The 12619-nt window shown below is 36.4% G+C and overlaps 1 protein-coding gene across 1 annotated transcript in view; it reads left to right on the forward strand.

Moving 5' to 3' along the window:
• Positions 1-6651, forward strand: part of LOC103275172 (ATP-binding cassette sub-family A member 3-like) — a 19427-nt gene extending 12776 nt beyond the window's left edge. Inside the window, exon 3 of the mRNA XM_021706205.1 lies at positions 6532-6651. Coding sequence (XP_021561880.1) covers positions 6532-6557 — 26 coding nt within the window. The 3' untranslated portion in view covers positions 6558-6651. The remainder of the gene's footprint in view (positions 1-6531) is intronic.
• Positions 6652-12619: the final 5968 nt, after the last annotated feature.

Here is a 12619-nt window from a genome sequence, read left to right on the forward strand (position 1 = left end):
AGTGTCTGACCTCCCAGGGGTCTGTGAGAGACCCATATTCTTCTTTTGGTTTTTCTTCATTTGTGTAGATTTTTCTCTCCCCCTTTTCCTCCCCTGCTTTAATTCTATTTTTCAGGGAAGGTGGGATGGCTTTTACTTCTTTTTGTTCAATCTGTTCTTCCTTTTGACAGTCCTCTGGTTTTGTTCACTTTTAAGGCAGGACTGTGGGTTGGGGGCTGTACTTTTTGCAGTTTTGAGTTTTAATTGAGGGGGAAGCTGTGTTTCAGAATCTATATACAGATCTCAGTATCCACCAACAGGTGTATGGACACACTGGAACCCACTTCCCACTGTCTTACAATCTGTCCATGCAGTGGGTTTTAGGTTTGCTCCCTGGAACAAATTGAGGTAAGATAAAGGAAAATAATGGAAGAAGGGGGGGGGGTCAAGAGGGAGTTGGAGAGAGAGAAGAGTATGAGGGAAAACAGACATGCATACCAACTAACGAATGAAAAGAGACACAAGGCCAGAAAAGAGTAAAACACAAACAAACAAAATTCCCTAAAGCATACCGGTAATCACACAAAGATAGTCCAATAAAATCATGCCTTTTGATGTTTTTTTCCCCAACACAAACAGGTAGTTTAAATCAAAAAGCAAACAAAAGTGAACAAAACAAATAGTCAAAACAATAAAAATCAAAATAAGGAATGAGACTAGCTCTGGAGTCTTTCCTGAGTATCTAAAGTCTCTTCAGCTCTGATCTCTAACCCCTCCCCTTTGCTCTCATTATAGGCAGATTGGGTCAGTTCCCTTGGCTTGCTGCCTTGCTGTCTTGCTGCCTGAGGACTGAGTTGTTTATGTCTGGTTCAGCATAGGGGAGAGGTTTCTGTCTCCTGTTTTGGCTGGTTACCTTAGAAACAAGGTGGAGACTGATTGGAGATGGGTGGGGCAATGCGCATCTCTTCCTGGAAAATGGCTACAGTGGGTGGCTCCTCTTTTGCAGATCCTTTCTCTCCACTCTTCCCTTCTCTCCACCCTTCTTTCCACCCATTCGGTCCATATATGATCCACTATGACGGGTGATTGTATGTGTCTGGCATCAGGAACTGGCAACCAGCAATATGGCCTGAGTGGAGGACAGAGCCAAGAATTTCTAGGCCGAGCTAAGAGCCACAGTGTCAGCAGCTGGTAGAAAACAGCAGCAGTCCCCTACGGAGGCCCATAGTGGGATGTAGGCTGTTTGCTGCGTGGGACTGGCTATAGCAGCCATCCCCCATCTAGGCGGCAGCTGCAGGGGCTTGTGGAACTGCCCCCAGGAGTCACTCTTATTGGAGATCGTCACAGTTCAGCTTGTCTCGTCACCATCTTGCTTGTGAGCTCGACCAAGAGCATGATTTTAAAAAATACTTGGGAATAAATTTAACCATAGAGGAGAAATACCTATATACTAAAAACTACAAAATATTGATGAAAGTAATTGAAGAAGATACAAATAAATGAAATTGCATCCTATGTTCATATATTGGAAGAAATAATATTGTTTGAATGTCCATGTTACCCAATTTGATCTAAAGATTCAATGTAATCCTTGTAAAATTCCAATGATATTTTTCACAGAAATAGAAAAAAAAATCTAACATTTTTATGGGTATGGAATCACAAAAGGCCTCAAATAGTCAAAGAAATCTTGAGTACAAATAACAAAACCAGAGGCATTTCCACTATTCTACTTCAAAATATACCTCTAAACGACAATAATCAAAAACAGCATGATATTGGCATAAAAAACAGACACATTGATCAGTGAAACAGAATAGAGAACCCAGAAATATTTCCACATATTTACATCATCAACAAAGTTGCCAAGAACACATAATGGTGAAGAGACAGTCTCTTAAATAATGCTGTTAGGAAAACTGGATATCTGCATTCTGAATATATAATAGACACTTATTTCACAATAAACAAAAATTAACTCAGAATAAAGACTTAAAAGTGAGACTGAACCTGTAAAAGAAACTAAAAACAGTGGAAAAGCTCTATGATGTTGGTCTCAGCATATGTATATATATATGTGTATATATATATATATCCAAAAGCATAAGCTGCATAAGCAAAAATTGACAAAGAGGTTATATAAAACTAAAGACTTCTGCTCAGCAAGGAAACACTCAATATAGTGAAGAGAAATCTATAGAATTGAAGAAAATATTTGTAAACAATACATCTGATATAGGGTTAGCATTCAAAATATAAAAGGAATTCAGCTCAATAGCAAGAAAACAACCCAATTAAAATATGGGCAAAGAATCTAAACAGACTTTTCTTAAAAAAAAAAAAAAAGATGTACAAATAAACAACAGGCATATTCATATGATTTGCACACTGTAAAAATGGGAATATGTGTGTTTTTCTTTGCTGTTGAGTTATATATTCCGGATATTTGTCCCTTGTCGAATGAATAGTTTGCAAATAATCATCTAATCATCAGGAAATTAAAAATTAAAACCATGATGAGGTATTATCTCACACAACTTAGAATAGCTATAATCAAAAAGACTAAATATAGCAAGTATTGAAGAGGATGTGGACAAATGGGAATTCTTATACACTGTAATTTGGAATGTAAATTAATATTGTCATTATGGAAATAGTATAAAAGTTCTTCAAAAAATTAAGAATAGAACTGCTATGTAATTCAGCAATCCCACTCTTGGACATATATTCAAAGAAAATAAAATCTGGGGTAACCCTTTCAGGCCCTCTCCCACTATGGGAGCTTTTCTGTCCTCAATAAATCCTGCTTTTTCACTTTCAAAAAAAAAAAAAGAAAGAAAAGAAAATCAGTATGTTCAAGAAATACCTACACTCCTATGTTAATCACAGCATTATTTAAAATAGCCATGGTATGAATTAACCTAAGTGTCCACCAATAAATAAATGGATAAAATGTCATATATTAATAAATGGTTCTGGGAAAACTAGATACCCATATGCAAAAGACTAAAACCCGATCCCTATGTGTCACCATATACAAAGGACCACTCAGAATGGATTAAAGATCTAAATATAATGCCCCAAATTTTGAATCTACCAGAAGAAAACATAAGATAAATTGGACATTGGTCTGGGCAAAGACTTTTTGGGTAAGACCTCAAAAGCAAGGACAACAAAAACAGATAAATGAAATTATATCAATTTAAACTCTTCTACACAACAAAGAAAATAATCAACAGAGTGTAAAGACAACCTGTAGAATAAGAGAAAATATTTGCAAACTATTCATTCGACAAGGGACAAATATCCGGAATATATAACTCAACAGCAAAGAAAAACACACATATTCCCATTTTTAAAGTGTGCAAATCATATGAATAGATAATTTTCAAAAGAAGACGTAAAAACAGTTAAAAACATTTGAAAAAATGCTCAATATCACTAATCATCAGGAAAATGCCCATCAAGTTACAATAAGATATCATCTCACTCCAGATAAAATGGACTTTACCCAAAAGACAGGCAATAATGAATATTGGTGAAGGTGTAGAGAAAGGGAAACACTAGTACACCGTCAGTGGGAATGTAAATTACTACAGCCATTATGGAAAACAATATGAATCATACTCAAGAAACTAAAAATAGAACTACCATACAATCCAGTAATTCCACTACTGGGTATTTATCCAAAGAAATAGAAATCAGTATGTCAAAAGGATACCTGCACCCCCATGTTTGTTGCAGTCCTATTCACAATAGTCAAAATATGGAATCAAACTCAATGTCCTTCAGTAGATGAAAGGATAAAGAAAATGTAGCCAGACTCGGTGACTCAGCCTGTAATCCCACGCCTTTGGGAGGCTGAGGTGAGTGGATTGCCTGAGCCCGCAGGTTTGAGACCCGTCTGGGCAGCGAGACCTCATCTCTACAATAAATCAAAAAAATCAGCCGGGCATGGTAGTGCATGCCTGTAATTCCAGCTACTTGGAAGGCTGAGGCAGAAGGATCACTGGAACCCAGCAGGTCGAGGCTGCGGTGGCCGAGAGTGGCCACTGCACTCCAGTCTGGGCGACAGAGTAAGATTCCAACTAAAAAAAAAAACAAAACCAAAAAAACCCCAAACAAACAAAAAAAAGAAAGTGTGGTATATCTACACAGTGAAATACTATTCAGTCATAAGAAGATGACATCATAAGAAGATGACATCCTATCAATTGCAGCCACATGGATGGGACTGGAGGTCTTTATGTTAAGTGAAATAAGCCAGGCACAGAAAGGTAAATATTACATGTTCTCACTTAGGTGTGGACATATAAAATGTTGATCTCATGGAGTTAGAGAGTAGAATGATGGTTACCAAAGCCTGGGAAGGATGCTGGGGGACGGAGGGAGAACATGAAGAAAGGTTGGTTAATAGATACAAATATACATTTAGAAAGAATAAGTTCTGGTGTTTGATAGCACAATACGGTGATAATAGTTAATAACTCATTGTATATTTTATAATAGCAAAAAGAGAAGATTTGAAATGTTTCCAACACAAAGAAAAGATAAATGCTTGAGGTTATGGAGATCCTATATACTCTGATTTGGTCATTACACATTGTGTGCATATGTCAAAATATCACATTTACCCCACAAATATGTACAATTATTATGCATCAATTTTAAAAAAGAAAATGTGGTATATATGCACAATGGAATATTATTCAGCCTTTAAAAAGAAGGAAATTATGTCATTTGTGAAAGCATGGATTAACCTGGAGGACATTACAGTAAGAGAAATAAACCAGGTACAGAAAGACAAATATCACATGATCTCACATATATGTGGAATCTATAAAGGTTAAACTCGTAGTAGGGGCTGGCAGAGTGGGAAGATGTTGGCCAATAGATACAAAATTTCAGTTAGACAGGAGGAATAAATTCAGCAAATCTGTTGTACAACATGACTATGGTAAAAGACAATGTATTGTATCCTTGAAAATTGCTAAGAGAGTAGATTTTAAGTGTTCTCATCACAGAAAATGGATAAGTTTGTGAGTTAGTATCTGTGTTCATTAGCCTCAGTTTAGCCCTTCTGCAACGTATACATATTTCAGAACAGCATGTTATATACAATAAATATATATAATTATTATTTGTTAATTAAGTAACTCCCTGCCCAAAAGGAAATGCCCACAATAGCAATGAAGTTATTTGTTATTTTTATGGGGTACAGAGGTTGGAAAGTTGCATATGAGAAGGATTTAGTTACTATTTCTTAACCTTGATGGGATGTTTTCATCAGTATTTGCTTCAAAAATTCATTAACTTTTATGTTTAAAATGTTTCACAATAGAAGAGCTTTACATGGTCATGAAGACAATACACACATCAAGATTAATATTAAGGAAATTCACAAACCATTACAAACATATTTTTTCTTTAAACATTAAAAAATCTAAGTTAATTCTATTTGTAGAAATCTGCAAATGTGTATTGATAAATATACATACATGTGTTAATTCTAAATTAGAAATGGCTACCACCCTCTTCCTTCTCATTCTATAGTGACTTTTTACCTGTTTAAGAAAGAAGATTACATGACCTGATTTTGGTGATTTTTATGTGATTTCCTCTTTCACAGGGCATGAAGATTACATAATCAAAGAATAGTGAAGAGGCCTTGTCTTGTCCTCCTCTCCACCAAACACACTGTGCATGTATATACAACTAGAAGGAAAACCTTCCCAGTTCGTATTCATATTCTCAGACAATGCACAGTGTACTAGTCTTGTGGTAATTTTAGAAGACTCGGATTTTTTACATTGAATAAGTGAACTGACAAGCTTTTGTGCCCTTAACAATCGCTGTGAACTCCACATAATAATAACCCTATTCCAAGAGGAATAAACCTGTTGAAAGCATTAATCTTATCATGTACACCAAAGAGAGTGGGTTATTAGGTCCTATCCCCTTTTGTAGTTACCCCATCTATTCACCCCTCCATTATAATTAAGTAGAGGTAGCAATATTTTGGCAATTTCTAATGAAATCTGTAAAATTATTCACCAGTTCTATTTTCCTTTCTTAGGTAATGTCTTAAAGCATGAGAATCAAGGAATCCTTAACTACTACATTCCCATCAAGGACAATAGCTGGGGAAAGGTGATGGCAGAAACTTTGTCCTTCTAACATTACATGTTAAGAGAGCACTAGGGATGGGAAGTGTTTGGGATTCAGGCAGGTGGAATGGGAGCCTGGCATTGTGGGATGAATAGTGCCATTAGGTTACTTTTCAAACACCCTAGAGGTTAATTGCTTCTTTATTTCTGCCCCTAAATACCACTGTTAGTTCATATGTATCAGGAGAATGGGGATAGAGAACTGCTTCTTCCTGCTTTCTGAATTATCTGTTTCTTCTACTATACCCTTTGTCCTCTGTGCCTTTTTTCCACCAATACATACTTGACAGCAATTGGGAGAAGTGGAAGAGAGGCTTATCTGGATTGGAGGCCAAAGGGGAGATTGCATTAGTAACTGCATTTTGTTGTTGTTGTGTTATTAAAGATGTTCGGCATTTTGGAGCAAGCTAAAGAACAATTCGATTTAGAAGACTATTCCATCAGTCAGGTCACACTGGAACAAGTCTTCCTGACCTTTGGTAACGCAGAGAAAACAGCAAGTTATTATGAAGAAAACCTGCCCTGAGATTCAAGTGCATCCTGTGACCTTTATGTCCTTCATAGACTACACCTGGATGCACAGCAAGGCATTCCTGTGTGTTTGTGTATCCTTCTGTAAAGATATTTATGTAATAAAGATTTCCTTAAAGGAGAAAATCTGTCACCTTCTTTGCAGATTTAGATGAATGGCCTGTGTATCCAGCATGAACAAATCTAAAGACATTTGGTGAAATTCCTATTTTCTTTTATAGAGATATGAAAGAACAGTGCCTATCAAGGTAAAGACAAGGACCAGTCCCTGAGTATTCTCAATGTTTGAACAGAAACATCCAGAAATAATGGTACTGTCACATGCGATATTCCAAAGGACAAGATCTTTATGTTTCAGCAGTTGGTTTATGAATAAGAAGAGCATAAGGCCTGAAGCAAGTCAGCTTTCCCATGGATATGCACACACTAATTTTATTCCCCAAAATATTCTATTTAAATCAACATCAGTTTTGCAGGGGTGAGTTGGGTTATTATTTCCACAATCCAATATAAAGTTCTTGTGCTTCAACTGTAAGAGAATCTTGGCATCAAGAACATTTGAAGTCCATGACCAGAAAAATGTTTCTTTAAAAACAGAGTGTTTTTCTTCCTACTCTTGTTTCACCTCTGAGAAAAAAAGGAGGAGGAATAATGGGAGAGAGGGAGACAGAGATATTTCCTTCTGGTTCTTGTCAGGGAAAATGGAGTCCCAGTAAGCAACATAAGAGGTTTAATCACCTCTCCAGGATTCATGGGCAGATGAGCTGACAATTAGAAGGGTCCTTGTGGAATTGCAAGATGAAGAGAGTCCATGAAGCTTTTCTATTTTGGAGTGGCTTGTTAAATGTTTTCAGATCCTTAGTTTTATATCTACCAGAGACTCACTGTTCCATTTTTTTAGATAAAAAGGGAATTTGAGTTTGTCTCTATAAAATGTATGGAAGCATAAACAGTATCCTATTAAAATAAATTGAATATATAGATCTTTCTCCGGCTTCTTGGCTTGTGAACCTGAATGCATAACAACAGAAGGTTTTGACTAATAGCTAAAGCAACACTCATTACAGTCTCCAGTTTGGTGGGATGGGAAAAGGGTTTGCTTCTTATACAATCTTTGGGACAAGATGTACATCTATGGCACAAGGTGTACATGTCGCTGTGCTGGTTGAACAGTGCAAAAACATACATGGCCACCATGCTCCTTGGAGTTCTTCATTAACGGGGGGAGCATTTGTATCCTAATACTCCTCTAAATTGAGTGGGCACTGGAATTTCACTCCTAACTTCTCTATCCTAAAGATTATAAAAACAGAATTAGGAAAATTACTATCCCAATGTACTGTAATAGATTCAACAACCATAATTTGTAGAGAATTCCAAGAACCCCCAAATTTTGTGACTAGACAATAAGCACAAAGAAAATGCAAAAGTTGAGTTTTCTCTGAAATCAACTGCTAATACCATCACTTTCATGAAAGATGAGGCTTTGAATACATCAGAGTAAAGGACCTTAACCTAATATTAGCACTTGAAGCCAGGACTTCAAAATGGACTTAGTGGTTCCTAGCTTGTATATCCTCTGCATCAGCAGAACACAACACAAATATTCTCAGAAGGAAAGCATCCCCAGTTTAGGGTGTCAAGATTCTGTGAAATTAAGCTCAAAAATTGTAAGCTCATGATTAAAAATTAAAAGATGGCCATTGCTTTACTGGAGTCTGGTGTGACCATGTGCTCTTTGAGCTAAGGCCCCCACCTCTCTCTCTCTCTCTCCCCGCCTCTCTAATTTACTTTCTAAATAAACTATATTTTCTAATCTAAAAAAAATTAAAAGACACAAAAATGCAGGTCACCATAATAATATAATATTCTGCATAAAACACAAAAATAGACTCCAAAGAACTTCAGGTACTTCAGTAATATCAAATATCTTTGTCTGAAAAAGATAGGTAAATTTTTAAAGTGAGCAGTTAGAGTCTAATGGGGGGCAGTTATGTGTTCCTAAAGGTGGCTAAGGTTTGGGTGCCAGAGTTAGCCCTTAATTGACAGTATCAAAAGGGTGTCTCACCTGATAGGAATTTAGAATGGACTTATTGCAGGGTGAGTTTAGGACTGCTGAAGCAGCTAGAATTTGAGGAGCAGGGTGCTGGTAAAAGAGAAAACTGAGCCCCAAAATTTGAGTGGGTATTTTCTACAAATCATAAACTGACTTGTGCCATATACAAATAGATGTTGTGAGACCTTTCGGAGGCAGCACGGTTGAGAGTCAAACATAGATACCAGAGTTCACACAGTGCAAAGAATGTTGGGATTCTTACTGAGTCACAGTAGAGGTACCTTACTGAGCACCCCTGACATATAGTTTTGACTCCAGAAAAGTCATGCCTTAGAAGTAAAGATTATGTCCTAAGAAAAAACACAGATAGACCTTCCCTAATAAAGAAAAAAATACAAGCCTGAGAAGATCAAAGAGCACATGCAAGATATGTGAAAATGAAGATAAAGAAGTTCACTTCCTAACTCATTTTGTCTATAATAGAAAATACATGAATGAGAGAATGAAAAAAAAAGCTACAAGCCAATATCACTAACATAAATGCAAATAATCAAAACAAATTAGTAGAAAATTAAGTCCAGCAATATACATGACCAATTTGAGTTTATAACAGGAATAAAAGTTTTATTTATGATCTGAATCAATCAATATAATTTACCACATTCTTACAACAAAGGGGAAAAAAATCTGGTCGCCTAAATAAATGAAAAAAGAGTATCTGACCAATTGGACATCCATTCATAATTTTTAAAAATAATCATAGCATATTAGAACTAGGTGTGAACTTTCTTAACCTGATAAAGTGTAATTATAGAATCTAGCAAGCATCATAGATAATATAGAAAGTTTTACCAAACCAAGAATGGCTATTAAGGCCCCGTCCTTTCAGCATTGTATTAGAGGTTCTAGCCAGTGCAAAAATGAAGCTTTCTGGCTCCATCTAAAATTCAGCCCACAGACCTGGCTCAGTGGCTCAGCCTGTAATCCCAGCACTTTGGGAGACTGAGGAGAGTGGATTGCCTTAGCCCACTGGTTTGAGACCAGCCTGGGCAACTTGGCGAGATCTCATCTCTACAATAAATCAAAAATTAGCCAGGCATGGTAGCACGTGCCTGTAGTTCCGTCTACTTGGAAGGTTGAGGTGGAAGGATCACCTGAGCCCAGCAGGTCAACACTGGTGTCGCTGTGACTGTGCTACTTCACTCCAGCCTGGGTAACAGAGTGAAACTCCAGCTCAAAAGAAAATAAAATTCGACCCACTATGCAGAACATTAAATGCTGTGCCCTATTAACAATTTGCAGTTGTTAGAATTAATAGCTACAAGACTCCATTTTATTTGCCCACACTGAGTGTAGGCCATTTCAAAAGTGAGCCATGCTGTACTTTCAGTGTTGAGTATTGCACATGCGGCCTCCATTAAGCCTATAATTTGAGTAAATTAGTAAATAAGGTTGTCTCAGGGTCTAATGGGGGGCAGTCATGTGTTCCTAAAGGTGGCTAAGATTTGGGTGCCAGAGTTAGCCCTTAATTGACAGTATCGTTTCATTTCACAATGGAACTTTCTAAAGTGTATCTTATCTAATAGAAATTTAGAATGGACTCATTGCAGGGTGAGATGTCAGATTAAAAGTCATGACTTATTTTTAAGCTAGTCTGTCTTCCTTAGAGCCTAATATTTGCCATTCAGCATTAGGAGGAAATCTTCAGCTCCAAAATCCCAGAAGCCTTGAGTATTGCTGGAGTTTTGTCACCAAAAGTTCCTATCAATTAGACATTGGGTAAGATTTTGTTTACTGCTACCTGAACTGATTTCTTCATATATATATATATTTCTTTATATATATGTATATAATATAAAGAAATCTTTATATATATTATTTTAAAAATGTGGGGTACAGTTAAGGGTTAGGTGTACAAATATTCATTGTGCAGGTACCCTTGTTGATGAGGTGTGCCTCCCTTTCCCCAGACATTGATTACTGTTAATACCACCTCCCTTCCCCTCCCTGCCCCCCCCATAGTTTCCCACCACTGTCAATCCTTTTCTTATAACATTACGGTAGTTGTTCAAAGTCCACTTATGAGTGAGAACATGTGATACTCAGATCTTCATTTCTGTGAGAGACCACTCAGTATTATAAACTCTAATTCCATCCAGGTTGCTGTGAAATTCATGATTTTGTTCTTTTTTATGGCTGCGTAATATTCCATTGTGTATATGTACCACATTTTTGTAATCAAGTCCTCTTTTGATGGGCAGCATGGTTGGTTCCATGATTTTGCTATTGTGAACAATGTTGTGATAAACAGTATGTGTGCAGGTATCTTTTTTATAGCGTGATTTGAGTTCTTCATGAACTGATTTCTAGTCTTCTTATTCTAGGAACCCTGCTCAAATTTGGGACCCCTGTCTGGTGTTTTTGTATAAAGTGATACTAAAGTTTCCAGTGTGCAATGTGTGAAATCCAAAATCAAAAAAGGTCAATCACCATCTTAGTAATTGTATCTGCAGGGTCATCCATTTATGGTTTGCTTTGTTTTGTTTTGAGATGGAGGTCTCACTCTGCCACCCAGGCTAGAGTACAGTGGCACTATCATGGTTCACTCACACTCAAACTCCCCAACAGTTTGTCTTCTGTAGACTGTGGTATATCTTTGGGTTATAATCCAGAAAGCCTACAAGCTAATAACTTGGTGGTAGGGTCTTGAATTTTTCCCTCATTAGGCTCACTGATGATTGGAGGAAAGCAATTTTATACAAGCAGATTTTTTCCTGGAGGCTACTATTATTACTTTTATCAAAATGTCTGCATGACTACCAACAGTTCATACTGTTACTTTATCCAATGCAATGATGTTCTTTCAGCTTTTTTCCCCCCAAAAAGCTAAACAGCATTAAGAGAATGAAAAGACAAGCCATAGAGTGGGAACATATTTGAAATACATGTATCTGACAAAGTCTTGAGTTCAGAATATATATATATTCTACAAGTACATATATACAAAATCAATGAAGAAAAAAGTCAACCTAATAGAAAAAATGAATATGACTTAAACCAGCACATCACAAAAGAAGAATTTTAAATGGTCCATAACCCATGTAAGCAAATGTCCAATATCACTGGTCATTCATGAAATACAAAATAAAAACCACAATAAGATGCCATTACAAAACCACCAAAAAAAGGCTTTTTAAAATGTGCTATCAGTTGTCAAGATGTAGTGGATCTGGAACTTTCATTTATTGCTGATGGGAATAAAAAATTGGTACAACTACTTGGGGAATTTGTTATGCAGAGTCTACCAAATGTTTATGGTGCACATACCCTAGGACTCAGCAATTTCATGCACAGAAGAATGAGAAGTATATTTGGACCAGAAAACATATAGAGAATATGTAAATCAGCATTATTTATAACCCTAGACTGTAAATAATACCTCCATCCACTGTATAATGAAAATAAATTGTGTTGAGGTGGGGTGAGATTGGCAGTTGAGGGAAACTGTCAAGGGAAGGGTGGGGCACACCTCATCAACAAGGGTACCTGCATAATGAACATTTGTATAACTAACCCTGAATTGAACCCCACATATTTAATATAAAATAAATAAATAAAATAGGAATAAAAACAGAAGAAAATAAAAATATTGTATATTTGCTTATAGAGTTACTGTTTCCAATTTTCTTCATTCATTTGTGCAGATCTATATTTTTTATCTGGTGTTATTTTTCTTCCTCCTGAAGGACTTTTAAACTGTTATTGTAGTGCAAGTCTTTTTGGTAATAAATTATTTTAGTTTTTGTATGTCTGAAATTGATCCTTATTTCACCTTTTTTTTTTTTTTTGAGTTGGAGTCTCACTCTGTCACCCAGACTGGAGTGCA

Source organism: Carlito syrichta, unplaced genomic scaffold (genome assembly GCF_000164805.1).
Source record: "Carlito syrichta isolate Samal-C Ts95f unplaced genomic scaffold, Tarsius_syrichta-2.0.1 Scaffold315354, whole genome shotgun sequence".
In the NCBI taxonomy this organism is placed as follows: domain Eukaryota; kingdom Metazoa; phylum Chordata; class Mammalia; order Primates; family Tarsiidae; genus Carlito; species Carlito syrichta.